The sequence below is a fragment of the Schistocerca piceifrons genome, chromosome 3 (assembly GCF_021461385.2).
Source record: "Schistocerca piceifrons isolate TAMUIC-IGC-003096 chromosome 3, iqSchPice1.1, whole genome shotgun sequence".
Classification (NCBI taxonomy): domain Eukaryota; kingdom Metazoa; phylum Arthropoda; class Insecta; order Orthoptera; family Acrididae; genus Schistocerca; species Schistocerca piceifrons.
The window spans coordinates 738,574,157-738,598,663 of record NC_060140.1 but is presented as its reverse complement, the minus strand read 5'-3'; the positions used below and the strand labels follow the sequence as shown (position 1 = coordinate 738,598,663).

The 24,507-nt window shown below is 37.3% G+C and overlaps 1 protein-coding gene across 1 annotated transcript in view; it reads left to right on the top strand.

Moving 5' to 3' along the window:
* Positions 1–24,507, top strand: part of LOC124789892 — a 93,809-nt gene that overhangs the window by 32,479 nt on the left and 36,823 nt on the right. The window contains exon 3 of the mRNA XM_047257412.1: positions 16,767–17,265. Coding sequence (XP_047113368.1) covers positions 17,119–17,265 — 147 coding nt within the window. The 5' untranslated portion in view covers positions 16,767–17,118. The remainder of the gene's footprint in view (positions 1–16,766; positions 17,266–24,507) is intronic.

Sequence of the window (24,507 nt, the reverse complement as noted above, 5' to 3'; positions counted from 1 at the left end):
CACAGCTGATGATGTTATTGTTGCTACATAGTATCAGTGAGTAGTGTGCTGCATGAAATAGAATGATCACAGTGGTTCAGTTCCAGGCAAGGCAGATGGCAGACTTCAGTTCATTGTCAAGATACTGGGAAAATGCAGTCTCCTTTGTAGACTTACAATGAATGTATACAAGGAAGGGTGGCACAAATAGTCACAGGTTTGTTTGACTCATGAAAGAGCTTCACAGAAATGTTGAAAATCCTGAAACTGCAGTCTCTCAGAGGTAGACTCTAGCTATCCCGCAAAAGCCAACTTATAACATTTCAAGAACCAGTATTAAGAGAAAAATCTAGCTATATCTTTCAGCCTCCTACATATTGCTCCCGTACAAACCACAAAGACAAAATTAAACTAATTACAGCAAGCACAGAGGCGATGACACAGTCAGTCTTTCCATGCTCCATACACGGTTGGAACAGAAAGGAATCCCGACGTATAGTACCATGCTAAGTCATTTAGTTACGTGCTACAGTCATGACTTCAGTGTTGATGGTTATTAAAAGCTACATCTGTGGCATAACCATGAATATTGTATATTCTCTTATCAAAACACAGGCAACATTGTGCAGAAATGTGGTCACTTGTAAAATAAATAAGATTGGACAAAAAAGAAATGAGACTACTCACATAGCTAAGGAATTATGTGTCATAGTATATTAACATGCAGCTGTTTTTTGATGTTGAACAGTCCTTAGAGTGTTATGTTTCAATCTTGTGTATGAGCTTGTCAATCATTCAGCACCTCTACTATATGGTGAGTTGTTGCCTTTCTTCTTTCCATTGGTTGTTACCTTTATCAGTCAGGTTAGTTGATGGGAAAAAACAGAATTTCTCTAATATGTAAGATGCTATGGAAAGTAAAGGCTGTGAAGACGGAGTTTATTGAACCCTTACTTTACTTCAGTTCATAAGATTCTCTTTTGAACTCTGAACACAGTAAATGGCAGTAGTGAATTTCCTCAGAGCATAATTTCACAATTTAAGTGAATAACTCAATTGTAAACTAAGATCTGATTTTCCATGAGATGTGATTTCTCACCTACCACTTATCCATGAGAATGCACAAGTGTGTCTTCTACACTAGGCAAGTCCTTAGTTATCAAAATTGATCTTGTTCTTGTTTGTTGGTAACTGTGTAATCTGCAAGCACGAGCATGAAAGTTTATTCAGTAAATACATTTTTGTACAAACAGTATTAATGCATTTTTCTCCTTTATCAGAAACAGAACTGCATTAGTTATATATTTATGTTCTGTATTTACAGAAAACTGTTATTTAAATTTGTGAAATTATATATTGTTTTTGGAAACATGATGAACAAGGTAAGTTACAGCAACTGATGCCATTTTTCCAGAATATGCATTTTGATGTATTTCTGCAATCTCACCTCTGATATTCCCAGATAATTGAAATGACTAAGATTATCAACAAAAATCACAGTGTTTAAATGCATTCATAAATATTGCTGTTTAATACAAACAGATAAATAATATAATTACAGAAATCGGTAGCATTGTACATTTCTCTTATATAACTTTCCAGAAGAGTATCACATCACCAGCTAAAATATTTTTCTATATTTCTCAAATGTGATCTAGATTATAAAATACCTTACTGTAGCATTGTGTACCCAGTACAAGATAAAATAAGACCATGTGGCATGTATTTCTATAAATTGAACTTCCACTGTAACTAAGTTTTAAATGTTGAATGTAGGGCGAATATGTGTAGAAGTATTTAAAGTACCTTTGCTTTTGCTAAATATATTATCTAAAGTAATTCAAACAAATCACTTATTACATCATCAGCACAAAACTTGAATGCATTTCATATATGTGTTAAAAGCCACTGCATATGCTTAAGAGTATAATATAGCAATCAGCTAGTAACTGAATTTATTTTATTTCACCCAGGCTGCAGGTGATACAGTTTTTGAGTGACAGTGTGATATGTGCCATAAATTCACTTCTGTGATAACATCTTGCACAATATTAGTTATAAATATATTTATAACAGAACTTAATAGGTGATAAGTCACTAACATAATCCATAGGAGCAATGAGTATGAGCAGGATAAATTTTTCCCATTGTTACACTAGTAGTATTTTATTTTCTGTATGTACCTCTCTTTAATACTACAACCTGTACGTCAACAACATTAGTAACATTACACAGTCCCTCATTCATCCATGAAACATTACTGCAATAGGTTTTTATTTTATTTTATTTTTCTTCTCCATCTACTTCTACTGAAGCTGTTAGTGCAGCTTTTTTGAGATATGTCTAGACATTATATACTGCCTACTTAGAATAGAACTTTACATTTATGTATTTATTACATTTAGTTGTCACATATAATTTAAACAGCGGCTGTATTTGCGCTTACTAAAGAATGCTACTGTCAAAAATTAATATTATTTTCTTACATTGGGAACCAATAAATCTACATTACTATTACTGGTAACAAAAAACTAAATACTGTCATCATAGCTATTTCCATAGGCGTCTACAAGGGGTGGGGGAAGGGGCAAGAGGAGCCATTGTGCTCCCTCCCCCAAATCTGCAATATATTCATTACAAAATTGTCATACACTATTGAATAGATAACCATCAGTTCTGTGGTACGTAATAAGTTTTTTGTGTCACCTATAAAATTTAGTTATTGTGGCATGACAGGTCTCAAAACCAACCCATTCATTTGCATCAAAAATGGCAATTATAGAATCTTACATCATACAAAGGTATGGTGAAAAGTAATGCCTCCATATTTTTTATGTGGAAATTTGTAAATTTTTTTAAGTAAAACAAATGTTATTAACATTCTACATGACTACATGTTTATATCCCTCTGATGCTAGAGGTGTCTGTATTGTGGTGCGTAACATAGTGGTGTGTAACGTAACTATATCATTGCATAAGAAACAGCTTGTTGTAATTGAGTTTCAAATTCAGAGATTTCATCCACATATTGTGCATCCTCACCTTCAGCATAACAAAGCCAGACCACACATGAGTGCTGCAACATCTGCAACAATCCAGCACCTGGGGTTTGATGTCATCAACTGTCTTTCATACAGTCCAAACTTGACCCCATCTGATTTTCACCTGTTTTCAAAACTTAAAGAACACCTTCAAGAACTTCACTTGCATAGTAATGAATTGGTGCACACAGAGGTGGTGCTGGACGGGTGGTTTGAACAGGCCTTCCATCTGGATCTTCCACATGGGTGTGATCCCTGCGGCAGGGTACTGGGGGTGGGAGTGGCATAATGATGGACTAGGATGTTGTGGAAGTTGGGTGAGTGGCAGAACACCATTTTGGGAGGGTTGGAAGTATCTTGGGTAGAATGTCCCTCATTCCAGGGCATGATGATAGATAATCAAAGGTCAGACGAAGGACATGGATCAGTTGTTCCAGTCCTGGGTGGTATCAGGTGACCAAAGAGGGTGCTTCTTTGTGTTGGTTCTTGGGATGGATGTTTTAAGTTCTTTAAGAGTTTTCACATAAATATCTGGAGGCATTACTTCCAGTGCATCCTCATGCATTATGAACAGAATAGCAACAGTATTTTGTGGTCAGATCCCACAGGGAATTTCCAAGTCCGTAGGTACATCCTGTTGTTGGTTCCTTGGGCATTACAAATGGCATTGTGGTGGGATCTAATTATGGTGTTGTCCCCTGCCTCCCTGAATGCAGGAGACAGCTTCCCTCTTCTGAGAGAGCATGGTTGTTACCAGTATTAATGCTTAGGTCATGGCTCCTTGTGGAGCATGAGATGGGCCTACAAATCTACTGTCACTCTGATGTTATGGTTACGTCAGTCAAGCATGTGCTTCTAGTTATCCATCTGCTGTGGCTGTTGACTTCATCTGCCTTTGCTGTGCTGCTTCTTAGCCTTCTGTTATAACTTCATACAGATCAGTGGATGGAGACTGACTGATAATATGACACACTATGCAAGCCTTTCTTGAAGTGGCATTGGTGATACCATCTAAGATCTGTTACATTGTCTCACAATGCCAATATCTCTCAGATGTGTCTTCTCATGTTAATTAATTTTCTGCTAGCCAGCAACCACCACATCTACATACAGTGGGCATCACCAAATACTGTGTTATGGTGTACCTTTACATCATATGCATGTTCACAGATATGTCTTCTCCCAATTTGATGCCAGTATGTGGCATAAGTATCATGGTCCATCAAGAAGCATGTACTCTTCTTGGTGGGGAGAAGGGAGGGGGGGGGGGGGGTTTCAGGAACCTATGCTCAGGCTTTTTTATGTTGAGGAGGAAGCTGTACATGTGCCTTGCTTTTTCGACATCGTCTCATCATTTCTACCACAGGTAGAACATCTTATTAAAAATTAGGTATTTTCTTACAGTACATATTATATTCTGGAAACTATTATATTCTTCTCGCTTTGTGTAGTTCATCACACGTCATTTCACATCTGTAGATCAAATGGGTGTACTCTGAGCATTACTGCACTACCTCAACTGACACAGTACCAAAAGTCTCTGAACTGGAGATTTATCCCATGTAGCATGCTAACAACTGTTCTCAGTGGTATCATTATCAGGAGGCTTTGTGCATAAACACTTGTACAATGTCCTATTATTGTAATTAGGATAGTATTACAATACATCCTTATCATTTACATAGGTATTTTCTAAAGATGACTGATTAGGCTAATTATTTTGTTCGTGATATACCCACCTCTCTTATTCAATGTTTCAGCCTATGCACTGTAATTCTGTCAATCATCTAAAATTATGCCTAGGTAGCTGGTGACAGGCTTTCTTTTTAAGGACCCTTTACTTAATTTAATGATAAAAGATTCCCTTTTAGTGTATTAGAACTTGGAAGAGAGGACTACATATATGTGTAAATGCATTTTATGTAGTAAAAGTTATACTGTATGTAAAGTGAGACTACACGGAAAAGTCATTGATAGTTGCCGTATAGGCAAATGGAAGAGAAAAGTATGGAAGGTTGTTGTTTAAAATTCTGTCTTAAGTTATAGAGCAAATACTCAAACTGTACAATTATATGGATGGGAATTGGCATTTAACTCATATTATCTATGGAAACAATGGGAAAGTTAAATCAAGTTGTACAGATAAGTAATAATTGAAACTCACTCCTTCCAAATCCCAAGGAAATGCAATCCAAAAACAAAGGAAGTATGTTACAGTACATCTTGCTTGAATATTGCTCACCAGTGTGGGATCCATACCAGATAGGGTTGATAGAAGAGATAGAGAAGATCCAACGGAGAGCAGTGCGCTTTGTTACAGGATCATTTAGTAATCGCGAAAGCATTACAGAGATGATAGATAAACTCCAGTGGAAGACTCTGCAGGGTAGACGCTCAGTAGCTCGGTACGGGCTTTTGTTGAAGCTTCAACAACATACCTTCACCGAGGAGTCAAGCAGTATATTGCTCCCTCCTATGTATATCTCGCGAAGAGACCATGAGGATAAAATCAGAGAAATTAGAGCCCACACAGAGGCATACTGACAATCATTCTTTCCATGAACAGTACGAGACTGGAATAGAAGGGAGAACTGATAGAGGTACTCAAAAGTACCTTCCGCCAAACACTGTCAGGTGGCTTGCGGAGTATGGATGTAGATGTAGATATGAATCTAGTGATCTAACCTTTGCTCCATCTTGCTTGGCTATAATGAATGGATGAATTTGATAGGTAAGTTGCTGTGTTGGTATCAAATCTCGTACTGGCTCAGGGGTCACAGTCAACATAATCTGAAATGAAGCATGGCATTTGAAGGGCCATCAGAGATGTGAGAAATAAAAAGGGTGGAAATATATCAAGGAGCAGAATGATAAATTTAGTTGAGAGGTATGAATAATATAAAGCAGTTTAAAAAATCAGAAAAAAAGGATATGGATGAAGTAAGAAAATTCCATAAAGACAGTAAATATTGCTCAAGGTGTATTAGAATTATAAGGAATACAGGTGGCAACGTTAATGGCTTAGAAAAGTTGACACAACAATCAAGATACAAGACAGCTTTTGTACCAAAGCAACTGTCAAAGTACATTGATCATGGTGTGTTTCACTATATGCTTAGGATTATCAGCTTTAATTGCATACATTATTATCTTGCTTGTAGTCATGCTAGCTGAAGGATATGTTAAATCTTTGTCCGCAGTCCATGTTGTTTCTATTGTCATATAAGAGACATATGGAATTTGAGATGGGTTACAAGGTAGCATTGTACTTTTAATACATTCGTGTATTGATGATGACACAGATAATAAAGGAAACCTGCAAAAATTTGAACCTTTGCGTATTCTCATGTGGAATACCAAGTCATTGTGGTATGTTAAGAAGTGACAGGGAAGTAAGTTTTTTTTAAAAAAGTGATTTCTGACTGTCTTGTATATTATGCTGTAGCTGCCCTCAATGAACAGAGGCTACTGAGATATGTGACAAACTGGTATTACCACTAGCGACAGAGAAACATAATATAATGAAGCAGACACTGATTACCCAGTTATCCCATATGCCTATCAAATGGCTACAATCATTATTATGAATGAAACGACTTGGATATTGCATCCCAGTACATTGACCCCAATGGCTCCATATACAAGCTGGAAAAGCTGCAAAAAAATCTTATTTTGGGGAGAATTCATGTCTCCCAACAGATGTACAGAAGTGCTTAACCGTGTATGCTAGTGATTTGAGTGCATTACCATAAATGGCTGACTAAACATTACTTAGCTTTCATTTGTTGCTAATCTTTCGTCCATAAAAATTCCAAATGACTGGAAAAAAACACAGTTGACTCCTGTATGTAAGAAGGGTGAAAGAACTGACTCTCAAAATTACAGACCAACATCCTTAATATCAGTTTGCAGCAGAATTCTTGAAAATATTCTCAGTCTGAATGTAATGAAGTTCCTTGAGATGGAAAAGCTTCTGTCTACAAATCAGCACAGTTTTGGAAAGTATTGCTCATGTTAAACTTGTGTGCCCTTTTACCACATGGTACCCTGTGATCTATAGATGAAGGGTAACAGGCAGATTCCATATGTCTAGATTTCTGAATAACATTTCACATGGTGCCCTACTGTAGACTGCGAATGAAGGTGCAAGCATACGGAAAAGTTTCCCAGATGTGTGAGTTACTTAAGACCCAGTACTTTGTCCTCAACAGCAAGTGTTAATCAGAGATAAGAGATCATCAGAAGTGCCCCAGGGAAGTGTGACAGGACTGCTATTATTCCCTACATAAATGACCTGTCAGATAGAGTGAGTGGCAGTATGCCACTGTTTGCTGATGACGCAGTGAGGTATGGGAAGATATCATTGCTGAGTGACTATAAAAGGATACAAAATGACTTATGCAAGATTGATTATTGGTGGACAGATTAAAGGAAGACACCAAAGCAATTCAGAGGCTGCAGCTGGATTAGTTACCAGTATGTTCGATCAACACACAAATATTATGGAGATGCTTTGGAAACCATAATAGGAATCCCTGGAGGGTAGGCGATGTTCTTTTTGAGAAACACTACCTTGAAAATTTAGAGAATCCACGTTTGAAGCTGACCGTGGAATGATCCTACTGTCACTAACATACATTTTCCGCAAGGACCATGAACATAAGATTAGAGAAATTAGGGCTCATGTAGAAAAGTATAGACAGTCATTGTTCCCTTGCTCTATTTGCAGGTGTAACAGGAAGAGTAATGACTAGTAGTTCCATGCACCATACAGTGGATTGTAGAGTATGTATGTAGATGTAGAAGTAACCAATCACAGGCAACACTGTGGTAACAACTAAAGTAAAAAACTGTGTGAATATATTAGCAGCCAATGTAGCTTCTGAAGCACATTGCACCATCGAAGGTGTGACGTCATGGCCATGCACTGCAATGGTAGTGTTGTAAAAGAGGAGACTGGAAGACAAAACTTTATTTAATATGTTGCAAATTATGATACTGTATTTTGGGAAGACTGCATTGAGCAGCTAAATCGACAGCCAACGCGTAATGGAAATATTTTAGATCTGGTAGCTATGAACATGCCAGACCTCATCGACGGAGTCAGTGTTGAGACAGGGATTAGTGATCATGATGTTGTCATTACGAATATGGTTACAAAAATTAAAAAGTCGGTCAAGAAGGCTAGGAGAGTATTCTTACTAGAAAGAGCAGATAAGCAGTTGTTAGTATCCCACTTAGTAAATGAATCGACTTCCGGCACGATGGACGTGGAAGAATTATGGGTAAATTTTAAACACATTGTAAATCATGCATTAGACAAGTATGTGCCGAAAAAGTGGGTTACAGATGGAAAAGACCCACCGTGGTTTAACAGCGCAATTCGGAGAAAGCTCAGGAAGCAAAGGCAGTTGCACTCGCGGTACAAGAAAGGTCAAGATAATGAGGATAGGCAAAAGTTAGTAGAGATTCGTGCTGCTGTAAAAAGAGTGATGCGCGAAGCATTCAACCACTACCACCTTCATACCTTAGCAAAAGATCTTGCTGAAAACCCAAGGAAATTCTGGTCTTACGTAAAATCGGTAAGCGGGTCGAAGGCTTCCATCCAGTCACTCACTGATCAGTCTGGCCTGGCAACGGATAACAGCAAAACGAAAGCTGAAATTTTAAATTTAGCATTTGAGAAATTTTTCACGCAGGAGGATCGTACAAACATACAGCCATTTGAGTCTCGTTCAGATTCCCGTATGAAGGACATAGTGATAGACATCCCTGGGGTTGTGAAGCAGCTGAATGGGTTGAAAATAAATAAATCACCAGGTCCTGATGAAATTCCAATTCAGTTTTACAGAGAGTATTCTACTGCATTGGCTCCTTACTTAGCTTGCATTTATCGCAAATCTCTTGCCCAATGTAAAGTCCTGAGTGACTGGCAAAAAGCGCAGATGACACCTGTATATAAGAAGGGTAGAAGGACGGATCCTCAAAATTACAGACCAATATCCTTAACATCGGTTTGTTGCAGGATTCTCGAACATATTTTCAGTTCAAATATAATGAATTTCCTTGAGACAGAGAAGTTGCTGTCCATGCATCAGCACGGCTTTAGAAAGCATCGCTCTTGTGAAACGCAACTCGCCATTTTTTCACATGATATCTTGCGAACCATGGATGAAGGGTATCAGATGGATGCCATATTCCTTGACTTCCGGAAAGCGTTTGACTTGGTGCCCCACTGCAGACTCCTAACTAAGGTACGAGCATATGGGATTGGTTCCCAAGTACGTGAGTGGCTTGAAGACTTCTTAAGTAATAGAACCCAGTACGTTGTCCTCGATGGTGAATGTTCATCGGAGGCGAGGGTATCATCTGGAGTGCCCCAGGGAAGTGTGGTAGGTCCACTGTTGTTTTCTATCTACATAAATGATCTTTTGGGTAGGGTGGATAGCAATGTGCGGCTGCTTACTGATGACGCTGTGGTGTACGGGAAGGTGTCGTCATTGAATGACTGTAGGAGGATACAAGATGACTTGGACAGGATTTGTGATTGGTGTAAAGAATGACAGCTAACTCTACGTATAGATAAATGTAAATTAATGCAGATGAATAGGACAAAGAATCCCGTAATGTTTGAATACTCCATTAGTAGTGTAGCGCTTGACACAGTCACGTCGATTAAATATTTGGGCGTAACATTGCAGAGCGATATGAAGTGGGACAAGCATGTAATGGCAGTTGTGGGGAAGGCGGATAGTCATCTTCAGTTCATTGGTAGAATTTTGGGAAGATGTGGTTCATCTGTAAAGGAGACCGCTTATAAAACACTAATATGACCTATTCTTGAGTACTGCTCGAGCATTTGGGATCCCTATCAGGTTGAACTGAAGGAGGAAATAGAAGCAATTCAGAGGCGGGCTGCTAGATTTGTTACTGGTAGGTTTGATCATCACACGAGTTTTATGGAAATGCTTCAGGAACTCGGGTGGGAGTCTCTGGAGGAAAGGAGGCATTCTTTTCATGAATCGGTACTGAGGAAATTTAGAGAACCAGCATTTGAGGCTGACTGCAGTACAATTTTACTGCCGCCAACTTATATTTCGTGGAAAGACCACCAAGATAAGATAAGAGAGATTAGGGCTCATACAGAGGCATATAGGCGGTCATTTTTCCCTCGTTCTGTTTGGGAGTGGAACAGGGAGAGAAGATGCTAGTTGTGATATGAGGTACCCTCCGCCATGCACCATATGGTGGATTGCGGAGTATGTATGTAGATGTAGATGTAGATGAAGCACCAAGAGCAAATTTTCTGCAGTTCCTGTCAGTTGTATGTTTCTGGATGAAAATAATAGCTGAATTTTCCCAATGCTTATACTTTCTATAGACTTGCTAATATCTTGAATGATCTGTATTGTGTGTGCTGACTATAAATGTAGTGTTAGGTTATTGATATTGTTGCACAGATGTTAATTTCAAAATAAACTAAGCACATATTTATGTCATGAAGTGAAACAAGACTGGAATCTTTATTCAGAACAAAAAGAAAGCAGGAGAAGGACTAAAATGCAAGCACTTAACATAAAAAGGGACCATTGTTATAAAATGGATTATAACATAAAAGTCATCCATATTGTGCCCTCCCTCCCTCCAATTAGTGTCAGTGGTTCCTAGTCAGAGTGTCAACAGCTACAAGGACTGAACTGCTTTTACCATCCATTAAGTATGGCTACTATTTTGCTGTTTGTTGGTAATGGTTGTGATGATGGCAGGTGAGGAGCAATCACTGGTTGTGATGTGTTGCTCATGATTGGGCTTTGTTCATCTCTATTTGGTGTCAGAGTCTCCATCTCAGTAAAACTCTTTGTCTACAGACAGCCATCAAGAGCCACATTACTTTGTTGTGGCTTGAACCGCATAACAGATTTAGACATTTTTACAATTCTAGCAGACATGTTGCCAAACAATCCTCTTGGTAATAATAGTGTTGGGCTGTATGACATTGTCTTTGCCTATAAATCCTTTTTAAAAGACAAGCACAATTGCAGCAGAATCAACTCCAACTTCTTGGCCTATTGTCCTGTGGTGGCAGTGACCACTCCTCTGGCACATGGCTCATATTTATTTATTTGCTCCCAGCAAGCAACAAAACATATATGAGCTTAATTTATAATCTTTTGTGTATACACTGAGGTGACAAAAGTCATGGGATAGTGATATGCACACATACAGATGGTGGTATACCATGTACAGAAGGTGTAAAAGGGCAGTGCATTGGCAGAGCTGTCATATATACTCAGATAGTCCATGTGAAAAAGTTTCCTATGATTTGGTTACCCAGATCACCTGACGTGAATCCCTTTGAACATTTGTGGGACATAATCGAGAGGTCAGTTCGGTCACAAAATCCTGCACTGGCAACACTTAAGCAATTATGGGCAGTTATAGAGGCAGCATGGCTTCATATTTCTGCAGGGGACTTCCAGTAACTTGCTGAATCCTTGTCTCATTGAGTTGCTGCACTAAACTGGGCAAAAAGGGATGACTTTTGTTGCCTCAGTGTAATCCTTTCATGTGCAAATTAACTGCACAACACTGTGGATTTAAAGTGCACATACTCTTAAGATATACAAGGACATTTAATACTAACAAAACAGTAGGAGCGGAATACTTTAGATTTCACTTTTATCTGGCTCCTTGATCGGTTCTGGGTCATATGGATACTTTGCTGTAAGCCATTTCTTGAGGTCTCTCCTAAAATTTATTTATGAGTTATAGTACAGGACTCCTTCAGATATGGACTGCTTTCAATTAGTCTGAGTCTTCTACAGTTTAAGTACAAGTCTTCCTTACTTCTTTATTATAATAATGAAATTGTACATTTCTGCTAGAAGTTTTTCTTTCCTTTATTACTACTGTAATCATTTGGAACATATGTGTTGCCTATACAGCCATGATAATGCAAATTAAAAATATATCTATACATAGTGTATTCTCTCACTTAAGCTACTTTCCTTTAACACAAAAACTCTGTTGATGTATGTATGATATGTTCCACCCTGAATTATAATATTGTACGACAAAAAAGGTTCTATTTGGCTTCCAGGGGACTCTAAGACTTCCAATCTCACATGTTGCCTCCAAATGCTTCTATCTTATGCTTTTTCTTTCCAATTATATATGCCCCTCTGCCTCAGATTTTCATTTGACTTAGCCTTGTTCTCTTGGTCCAAAATTTATTATACTTAATTTTGAATTTAGATATGGAGTTATCCTCCTTAAGACATATAGATTAGATGTTGGCTTATTACACACATTATTAACTTGATGTTTTCAAGTTAGTTTAGTACCTTTAGACATGCCAAATAGTTGCAAACAATGGTTGTGTTGTTCAGTGGACTTCCATTTATCACTTTTTGGTTATTTGATCCATGAGACTGAAAGTACACTACTTTGCTTTTTGAGAAATTAACCATTAAATTTTCACTTTCCAAATGATCTTGTATTTTCCCTATTCATTTTTGCACTTCCTTGTTAAGATTACCTGAATCTTTTTCCCAGCCAAGACCAAATGTATTGTTGGCATCCATGGTGAAGAGTAGTTCATTATTGTGAATCTTGGGAAGGTCATTTGCATAAATGAAAAATAATAAATGTTGTATTATTGAGCAATGTGGCTCACCAAATTTAATTGTTCTCATTCTAAACATTTTCCTGTCCATGATGTTCCCATTGTCATAGACAGTTTCAGTGTGTTGTTGCCTATTTGTCAAATATGACACTAGTAGGCACGTAATATTTCCATAGAGATCATCATTTGCAGTGAATTACCCTGTCAAAAGCTTTTGGAAGGTCTAAAAATGTTCCCATCAGTTTTCTTGTAGAGACTTATGCCCCTCCTTGCTCTGAAACTATGTGGAAAGCCCCCTAATGTGTCCATATGTTGTAATGATCCAGCAAGTGTTTTCCTATACTGTTTTCAAAAAACTTACTGAAGTGGGAAATTAGAACAAAAATCTACAGTTTTAGAGAAGTTTACTATCTCCACATTCAAACAAAGGCTACACACAATTGTCAGCTTCAAATTACTGGGGAATATGCCTTCCTGGAAAACACAGTTTATTAAATGAACCAGTGGTGGAATTAAATCCTGCATACATTTTTTAATAGGAATGACATAATTTTGTCTTATTCTCTTGAACTGTATTGATCAGTCCTCATATAGATTGTATGGTTGTCTAGTGAGAAAGTACAACTTAAATTGGCTGTACATCTCTTGCATCATGTTACCAATGTAATCAGTTATCTTGACACTGAAATCTTTTCACTAATTCTCCTACAACATGAAATCTCTAATCCACACTGAGAATATGTTGATATTCATCAGACAACTGTTAGTCAAGTGATTTAGAGAAGACAATCTTTTAACTAATCACTGTCTTTAAATATATTGTACACAAATTATTATGTACATTACTTTCAAATTTTGAAGAGCTCTTGCATTCCTTGTATGATTGAAATTGTTTGAAATATACATTTGTTCTTTATTTTTTAAAGTCACATATTACTTGTGTAGCACTGAATTCTGAAAGATTACTGTATTACATTTTAGTTTTGTATTTTCAATTCTGAAATGAGCTTCTACTTCCAATATATTTTCATTATTATACATTCACTGCTTAGTAATCTTAATGGAATTTGTTGTATGACTTAATCATTAAATTGTCAGTTAATTACAATGATGTATTTCATATGCCACTTTAATAACAGCTGTGGTGAGGCAAATGCCAGTTACTATCAATAAGCTGTAAACCCACCACTCAGTACCTGAGACAATCTTTATCTCATGTCCATTAAATTTTGTAATGTATCTGCTGACAATACCTCACAACATTTTTATGTTTGTGGAAACCAGTTAGCCCCAATGCTCACACTTCTGACACAGTATGTTGTCCACCATCCTTGTACACTTTTATTTCACACAATTTCCCATTTTTAGTCTACCCTTTCTTTTAATTTTAGTGACATTTCTCAACACAGATGGAATAAGGAGGTTATATGTTGTAGTTACACAACTGACTCCACTTCTGCTTTGTTTAAAATGCAGTGTATATAATAAAATGTTTGTATTTCTGCAGCTGAATATGGGATTAAACAATATGATTATTGTAATTCTCATTCTAGCCTAGAGTGCAGTCTCACAAAGCATATTTCAGCAATCAATGATGTAGGAATGTTCATGTAGAAAATATTACTTTTGGGTTAAAGGAGACCACTCACCAGAAAGCAGAAGTGTTGAGTTGTCAATAAGCACACACGAACAAAGAAAACTTACAAGCTTTCTGAGTTATCCTTTGTGGAAAGGTGGACTGTTTGTGTTGGGGGTAGTGTTGGCTGGGGTGGACAGAAGAAGGAGGCGGGAGGCAATGAGAGGGACTGGGGGTGGATAGATAGGGACTCAGAGGAGGCATCAGTTTGCTGGCTAGGAATGTGGAAGGGGGAAGTGGCAGGCATATAGGTTTGGCATGTAATACACAACTGTAGGGACCAATGTGGGCCAGCGCACGCTGAAGGCGATGTGAGAACATGAGTTGGGAGGGGGTGACAGTAAAGGGAAGTGGGAGAAACTGTTGGGTGGAGGGTGCAGGGGCAGTGGTTTACCTGACATTGAGGTGAGGACAGCTATGGGAGCAGAGAATGTGTTGTAGGAATAACTCTCATATGCATAGTTCAGAGAAGTTGGTAGCAGAGGGGAGGATCTGGATTGCTCATGTTGTGAAGCAACCATTAAAGTAGAGCATGTTTTGTTCAGCTGCATGTTGTGCTACCAGGTGGTCACTTTGTTCTTGGCAACTGTCTGGTTGTGACCATGGATATCTGCATGGCACCTTCCTATGCCAACCTGTTTATGTGCCATCTATAGGAAACATTCTTAGCCTCCCAAAACTTCCAACCCCTAGTCTGGGTCAGGTTCATTGATGTTGTCTTCATGATAAGGATTCAGAGCCAAGATGCCATAGCCACATTCCTTAACAACCTCAACACCTTCTCTCCCATCCGCTTCACTTGGTTCTCCTAATGCCAACACACCTGCACATTGACCTCCAACTCTCTGATAGGTCCATACACACTGCTGTCTGTATTAAGCCAACTAACCACTAACAGTACCAGCATTTTGATGGCTGCCATCCTTTCCACACCAAAAAGTTCTTTCCATACTGCCTCGCCACTCATGGATGATATATCCGCAGTGGCGAGAACTCTCTTGCCCAATATGCTGAAGGCCTCACAAAGACCTTCACAGACAGGTAATCTCACCCAAATGTAGTCCAAAAACAGATTTCCCATGCCATATCTTCACACACCCCCAAGAGTCAGCTACAAAGGAACGACCCCCCCCCCCCCCCTCGTCACCCAATATCACCCTTTCAGCAAGGCTTTGATTATCTCTCATCTTACCCTGAAATGAGCTCCATCGTATCCAAGATCATTCCCAGCCCTCCTAAAGTGGTATTCCATCACCCACTCAACTTACACAACATCCCAGTCCATCTCTATGCCACTCCCAATCCCAACTCCTTGCCAAGGGGATCATATCCATGCGGCAGAGAGCTGCACAATCCACCCACCCAGCACCTCCTAATGCAATCCTGTCAGAGGCTTATCCTACCCCATCAGAGGCCAGGTCACCTGTGAAAGCAGGTATGTCATGTACCAACTCAGCTGCAAACACTGCACAGCTTTTTGCATTTGTATTTGTATTTGTATTTCTTTATTGGTCCTGTAAATCGTGTTTAGGTACATATTTTGCACAAACGATGCATGACTACCAACCAGCTGTTTACCAGGATGAATGGCCACTGCCAAACTGTTGTCAAAAATAAAGTCATCGCGCAGCTGAGCACAACATGCTCAGTTTCAATGGCTGCTTCACAACTAGGCCATATGTATCCTTCCCTCCACCACCAGCTTCTCTAAACTGTGCAGATAGGATTATCCCTAGAACACATCCTCCGCTTCCATAATCATCCTGGCCTCAATCTCAGGTAACCCACTGCCCTAAACCCTTCACCCAACAGTTTCCCCTTTCATCTTTGAACTTATGTTCCCACATCGCCTTCAGTGTGTGCTGATTCCCAATGACCTTTACAATCACGCATTACTTGCCTAGCCAATATACCGGCCACGTCTCCCTTAGACATTCCTAGCTGAACCAATTGCCTCCCTCTGAGCCACTAGCGACCACCCACAGTCCCTCTCCCTGTCTCCCATCTCCTTCTCCCTCTACCCATCCCACCTGACACTACCCCCACCACAACCAGTGCACCTTCCGAGAAACAAAGCACTGGCACTCTCAGTCCAGCCAGCACCTTGTAGGTTCAGAGACTTGTGTGTGTGTGTGTGGAGGGGGGGGGGGGGGGGGGGTTTCACTCTAGGTCTTCAGAGGATTTCTCCAAAAGTGAGGCTAGCCAGTTTTCTTTCTTTTGTGTGGGCCTATCAATAACTCAGCTCTCCTGCTTTTCAGTGAGTGGTCTCCTTTTCTTCAAGAGTATTTAATATTATAACAATCATTTGACTATTGCAAAAGATGCAGTCTTTGGTCAAATATTTCTGCATCCTTGAATTTACAGTTTATGTAAGTGAAATGCCAGCTGTAGCCAAGTAATTGTATATCACTATGTTGTAAAACAAATGATTCTAGAATTCAAGGTTTTGAATTCTATGAGATGAATTGTCTTTCTTTAATTCCAGGGATCTGTTCTTTGAAGAAATAGAAACATCTTGCTCAAATTAAACTATGGAAATGGAAGCTATTGGGTTGTGAAGACCAGTGATGCTCACTTACATCACAGATGATCATTGAACAGCACACAATAATTTCTGTAAAGACTTTCATGTCATCCTATGCACAAGTTTTCTGTTAATTTGGAAGGTGACTGTAGTAGAAGATTTATATTTACAAGAAGATTAATATTTACAAACCTCTTGCAGTGAATTGAAACAAAATAATTGAGGATGAATCTTCTTTCTGCTTAATAGCCTGTGCTAATTTTGTTAACTTATTCATTAAATATTAAAGTAAAAAAAAAAAAACAACAACAAAATGGCAACCATCAAGCTTGATGATCTGCTGGGGAAAAAGAAAGAAGCTCCTCAAGTGCTGGACCTGTCTCGTAGTGTAGTCCAGTCAAAGGAGGACATGCGAAAATTGATGGACAGGGTCCCAGAATACAAGATACGTCCTGAAAAGGTCAGTGAAATTCCATTTTTGACTTTGTATCGAACGCTTGCACAACCTGCCTTTGAATAACAACACCATGCTTTGTGGTCCATTAATTGATTATTACTGTTTGTTGTTGTTGTGGTCTTCAGTCTGAAAACTGGTTTGATACTGCTCTCTCTGCTACTCTAACCTCCGCAAGCCTCTTCATCGCTAAAGAACCACTGCAACCTATATTCTTTAGAACCTGCTTACTGTATTCAACTCTTGGTTTCTCTCTGTAATTTATTCCCACACACCTCCCTCCAATACTAAGTAGGTGTCTCCTTGATGTCTCAGAACATGACATTTCAACTGATTCCTTCTTTTAGTTGAGTTGAGTCACAAATTCTTTTTCCTGCAAATTTTATTCAGTACCTCCTCATTAGTTAGATGATGTACCCATACAATCTCCAACAGTCCTCTGTAGCACCCATTTTGCATGCTTTAACTTCAATAGTTTGTACAAATTAAAAAGATGTGAAGAAACATCTAATAATCTAACTGAGTAATAAAGATAGCAGTTTATTCATGCATATTTGCATGCAGATGTACAGCAAGTATAAGGTAAAATTTAAGATCTTTTTCATAGTCCAAGTATTCTTCTGTGGCCTAAAAAAAAACCTTCTTTTTAAGCCAGTTTCATATACCATTTCTGAAAGTTTTCAGGAGGTAGTGTGTGCCTCTGGAGGCAGTCCAGCGAACAGTTTAACTCCATGCTACATATAGCTATTATGACTCTTACTTAATCTAGCAAAAGGGCTGGTCAATCATTTCTTTGTGATGTGTATTTTGATAATAATATGACTGCCTTAATTTGTAGCTCTTTTAGTGTCAATGGACTAGGCAACTAAGTGTAAATAATGATGGGGCTGTCATGACACTGTAATCTACCCCTCCCTCATTTGTTGATTATCACTGACATCATAATAAACTCTTTTAATAATCTCTGAGAATAGTAAGATTTACAATAAACTTTTTTACTTACCTTCGTTTCTCATAGTTGGCTCCAGTTTTTCACGTCTAGGGGTTGATTCTTGAAGTTGAAATATTTGACATTGTAGATTCTCATGGTTCCAATTGACGAAATAACTTGTGAAGCATTGCCTGTTTCTATGTTGATTTTTATTCTTTCACATTTTTCTACATCACACTGTCTTTACAATTTCCTCTTCAAAACCGAAAACTACATTGTTATTGTCAGAAATAAAAACACGTTGGATCACATCAAATGCATCCCCACTACTAATACATTCTGTGGTACTAACAATATTCCAAAGAGTTTACAAATTTTCTTGACAAATGAGTCTCCACCAATTTGTATCATTATTTTATAAATGAACCAAGAAGTAAACATAATAAATATTGTACGACTGCACAATTAATAACGGAATTTTAAGTTTGCCAGGTATTTTGTAATTTTCAAATGTTTCTAAAAGAAAAGTAATTTTAACTGTACATTCAAAGCTAGAATATATCGACTATAACAACAAAACAATTTCTTTTTATGGATTATAGCCTGAAATATACCACATTGTGCACAAAATTGTATGAAATTCTTGTAGTTAAACAGTTGAGATAATATTAACGTGTTTAAAAGGCAGAAAGTATTCTTGGTATTGATAACTTCTATTGAAGAAGAGTAATGCTAGAGGAGAGTGTCCCTTTACAATATCCCCCTCACAAAATTTGGAAACAATGTATTTGCAATTTTTTGTGGCAGACTATAAGGTTTGCCAAATGGTGTACAAAATGATGCCAAAAGATAGAATATAAATGTATACAGGTACCTTATACATAACATATTGCAGAATACATAAGGAAAATATCTACCGCACAAATCATAATCTATACATATATCAGGACATGGCATTCTGATTGTCAGGTCTTTGGAACATTCAGTAACAAGGCAAATAGTACGAAGTCAAAACTACAACATTACAACACTGAACTACATGAATAAATGCAGAGACAATGTAAATTACTAGAATTACAAATTGTAAGTTTACATCCATAAAATCACACCTTCAAAATCTTCAAAAGAGAAGAGAAAAAATTCAGAGCTTAAGTGTAGGACCGAGTGAGCCGACTCAAAAAACACGACGGGTACAGACCAGAAGAACATACTCAATTATGAGTAGGAATATAGCACAAAAGCCATCAGCCACATAAACCATAGTATTTAAGGATATGTTGACTTATGAAATGATAAAATAATGAAAAAATATTAGGGGATAAGCTTATGATGTGGGGACTGACCCATGAATCCAGACCACACTGGGTACTAACCAGCAAAAAATGTTTTGACATGACAAAGTTCATAATCACATCAATAAGTTCAATCATATACAAGAGTAATTATAAGAAGCATCTAGCCTCCATCAGTAGTTGCACACTCTCCTTGAATACACACTAACAGTCATGATGACCAGGGGTACCCGAAACAGAGTTAAGCATGAGTCTGGCCACAACTCAAGTTTCAGTCAGATACAGTATTGCAGTACTAAGGATGAATACAGGTAAACAGAGTCACAAATAGCTTTGAATGAAGACATAATTAAGTATCTTGAGGACCAAAATCTGTGTATACATCTTGTTATATTGTCTATACTAGTAAATGTCTTCCACACTACTTGCTAATGGTTCATACAAACTAACCAATGTACATAGTAGCCTAGAAAATTCGTTTATAATTGATTAAAAAAATACATACTGATTTCATGTTACATAATGTATCGGGAAGTTAATCCCTCTACTTGAAAAAACATGGATTTATTTGGAATAACACTGTCTTTGGCAGTCTTGGCTAACAATTTACATATCTCTGTCACAACACTGACGTAGTTGACAGATGCTTGAGTACATTAGCCAGCACCTATGATCCCTTGTAAGTTGATTGGTCCAGCAGGGTACAGCCATACAGCAGTGTGGGGAGTGGATCTACCCACATCTTTTTGTTTTCTCCCTAGACTTCTCATTACACACTCCAACAGACTGGTAACTTCCTGTCTAGCATTCACATAAAATCCTGAAACATTGTTTTATGCACTAAATATGCTGTTCAATATCTTCATCATATCACAGGACATGTGCTCTCCCTATTTATATTCCAAAAGCAAATATGTAGGATTTACGTTAGTTGAGATTAAAAGGTGTTCACGTATGAAACTTTAATAAACAGTTAAATACAGTGAAAAAAATTAATTAACCAGGTGATACACACAGATATGTGTGGATGCTATTCCTAATTTTTACAGTACAAATTATGAACATTGTCCCATTTCAAAATTGCAAAAAGATATCATTTAGTCTCCTGGTATATATGTATCAAATTCTAAAGCACAAATCTATTACAAAACATAATTATACAGTGTATCATAGATTTTAACTCAGTCCTTAGTTAAGACTGAAGTTTAGAAATCACATCACCTTACATACTAAATTCATGACAAACAAAACACAATTATATAGTCTTATGAAGCTGCAAACATAGTGTATATATCCCTCCAGACAATGGTTCATTAAGCACCCATGTTCAAAGGTCCTGTCCCATGTACTAAATGTTAATAGTACTTGACATTTTACATACTTGCTTTGCTTACCAGTAGCTCCTCTTATCTTTACATGTACAATGGGCGTTCTTACTGTACTTAATCTTGTCCCTAAATTGATCAGATGTACCACAAATTGGGCTACCTGTATCAATCAAACAGTTCCCTTCCCATCAATCAATCTTAATCTTAATGTGAAGACACCCAAAATCTGAATCATCATCTATGTTATTAGACACTTCATGTAAAAGATTGCTTTCAGTTTCATCAAATGCTTTACATGATTTTATCAACTTTAATGGTATCATAGTATTAGTTTGGTTTCTCATGTTGTCAGGTAAAGATTGAACACAGTGAATGGTTCAAATGGCTCTGAGCACTATGGGACTTAACATCTGTGGTCATCAGTCCCCTAGAACTTAGAACTACTTAAACCTAACTAACCTAAGGACAGCACACACATCCATGCCCGAGGCAGGATTCGAACCTGCGATCGTAGCGGTCACGCGGTTCCAGACTGAAGCGCCTAGAACTGCACAGTGAATGAATTCCTTAGCACAACTAATGTCTCTTATTACAGAAGGAACACAAACTATATTACTGTCAAAATTAAACTTCCTACTTAGGTCTTCTTTCACTTCATTCCGCTAATTTGAATAGAATTTTTGAGTAACCACAGATAAGTTATTCCAGAATGCACATTTATCTATGTTATCATCAATCTGGTCCCAAACAAACTTCAAAAAGTTGTCAACTTTATTCTCTAGACTTACAGATAACTCAACTTTACTGTTTGGATCATTACTCAACATGACTGTAATGAAAATCTGCTTTCACTGGACTGGTATATGATGACTCACACTTTCATCATCACATACATCACTCACCTTACATGTATTGTCAACATCATTCACAAATAACTCTGAAACTTTATTGTTCTTGAATTACACAAATACCTGATACTAATCATCATCTTCTTCTTCTTCTTCCAAAATTACTGCACCAACAAAATCATTAACAACACAAGTCTCACCTCTGTCAAGGTCACATACCTTACCTACATTCATTTGCAATAAGCTACCAGTCTCAGACACACCAACCTCAGTTATTTCACAGCTCTCATTCACATCTACTCAAAAATACCACCTAGTTCAGATCCTATACAGTCATAACATGATTTACATACATCAATAACACTGTTTTCTGACCAAGAGAAGAAATCATTAGTACACACTACATCAAAATTTTCATTACTCTCACATTCTGATTGTGATTAGTACCTACATTGTTATAATTAAACACAGTGTTCCAAACCTTTTGATCAAAACATAAACAAGAAATCTGATTTTTTTGTAAAAATTGTTCAAAGCAATCATCAGGTCCATGTACTAAATCCCACAGCAATCTCTCTGGAAATCTCCTTTTGAGTGCATCAATCAGTCAAAGTCATTTCGTCAAATGGTTTGCCAACCTTAGTTAGTTTCTTAAGTTGATTCGTACAAAACTCTTTCAGAGTACCATCCCTATTCCAATAATTTGGACCATTTAGAAATTCACTTTTAATTCTCCCTTGTTCAGCTCCTGACCAAAATTTATTTAAAAAACTTTTTTTGAAACTTTGGTATGTTTCCCACTGATTTAAATTACCGAAACTTAATTTACCCAAGACAGAGCTTCACCTTCAAGACATCTTTTAACAAATTTAATCTTTTGTTCATCACTCATGCTTGACACAGAACTGTCTCTACAATGGTTGCAAAAATCCACTGGATGTAAACTGTCTGACGGAAAACTTTTGATTGGAATGTTGGACCATGCAATACGATTATTTGAATACAGATTGTTGTGAATGCAATTTTCCTGAACCACTGAAATTTTTTAATCTAAACCACTAAAGTTCTGTTCCATTTTTTTATCTATGGCCTTCTGTTGAACACTTACATCATTAACATTCTTCTCCTGATTTGGAGTTTGTGCAACTAACTCTTTTTCCAAAACAATAAATTTATTATCTAATACATTGACTTTTTCATCCACACTTTTTAATCAATCTGACAACCCATTTTTTAGCTCCAAAACCTGATTACTGAGTTGATCTATTTGGTATTGTACTCTGTCCATTTTACAATTGTTTTCAGTTTTTAGGTTGTTTAATTGTTGTTTTAGTGAAGTAAATTTGCTATCATTGTCCATCCTTATTTCAGTTAACTGCTCATTAACTGCACTAAATTTTGTAGTGTTATCTGTTTTTATTTTGGTTACCTGATCATTAACAGCACTAAATTTGCTATTGTTATCTGTCTTCATTTCCTCCAATTTTGCTAAAATCAACTGCAAAATATCAGTTTTCACTGTTTCTTTGCTGACTACACTTTCACTTGGTTCTAACATGTTCTGGCTGGGTCCTACAGCTTTCACATCTACATCACTTCACTCATCTCTATTCATTTTCCTAGCTATCGCACGAGTCCACTGAAAAGAAATTAATTTCTCAAATAGTTTGTACTCATCTTTTTTTCTTATTGATGTCCCTCATTGTAGCTGTAACATCCTCTTTCAGTTCGTCCAGTCTGTCATAGTTGATATTATCTCGTCACTGTTGATACGACGTTGTTCGGCCGTCCTCGGGTTTGTTTTGTCAAGTCATTGAAGTTCATTTACATAAAAACTACAAATACACAAATAATTGTCCTTTCTTCTTCTGCAACAGACAAAACTTTGTTATCAGTCAACAGATCCCGGCTGAGCTCCCAGTTGTAATCTTATCCTCCCACACATTACTATTAAATTTTTATGTCTCTACACAAGTTTTGAAAGCGTCAAGAGACGTAAGGTATACAAAAGAAATACTTTTTACTTATCTTCATTTTCTCTTGTTTTGGCTCCAGTTCTTGCATCCAGGGGTACATTCTTGCAGCTGAAATTTTGACTTACTGGGCTCCAGATGGCTAAATAACTGATGAAGTACTATCTCTTGCTATGATTTTCTTTTATTTTATCCCATTCTTCTATATCACACTGACTTCACAATTTCCATTTTCATACAACCATCATTTACACTGTTGTACACAAAATTAAAAGCCACATGTGTTTCCATCAGAGGCATGCCCACTACTCCTTACATTCTGCAGTATCCACAATATTCCAAAGAGTTTACAAAACAAGAGAGTTCATAAACTTTCTTGACAAAAGAAGAATTTTCACCAGGTTATAGCATTCTTCTATAAATGAGTCCAGAAGTAAATTTAATAAATATCGTCAGATTCTGCAAATTAATAATAGGAATTTTAAGTATGCCAGAAATTTCATAATTTCAAATATTTCTATAAGAAGAATAATTTTAACTGTACATACATAATACTACCAAATTAATTTCTTTGATACATTTTAGCCTGAAATATAATACGTCACATACGAAATCAAACGAAATTCTTTCAGTGAAACAGACGAGAATGTTCACCTATACAAGAATTGATAGTATACATTGTATCGGTTATTTCTATTATAAAAAAGGCTATGCTAGAAGATGGTGCCCCATTACAACATGTTTAAAAGATAGAAAGTATATTTAGTATCGATAGCTTCTGTTGAAGAAAAGTAATGCTAGAGGAGGGTGTCCCTTTACAACACCCATTTTTTTAAAAAAATGGCTTACAAAATACATTGTTTTTGAAAACACCTG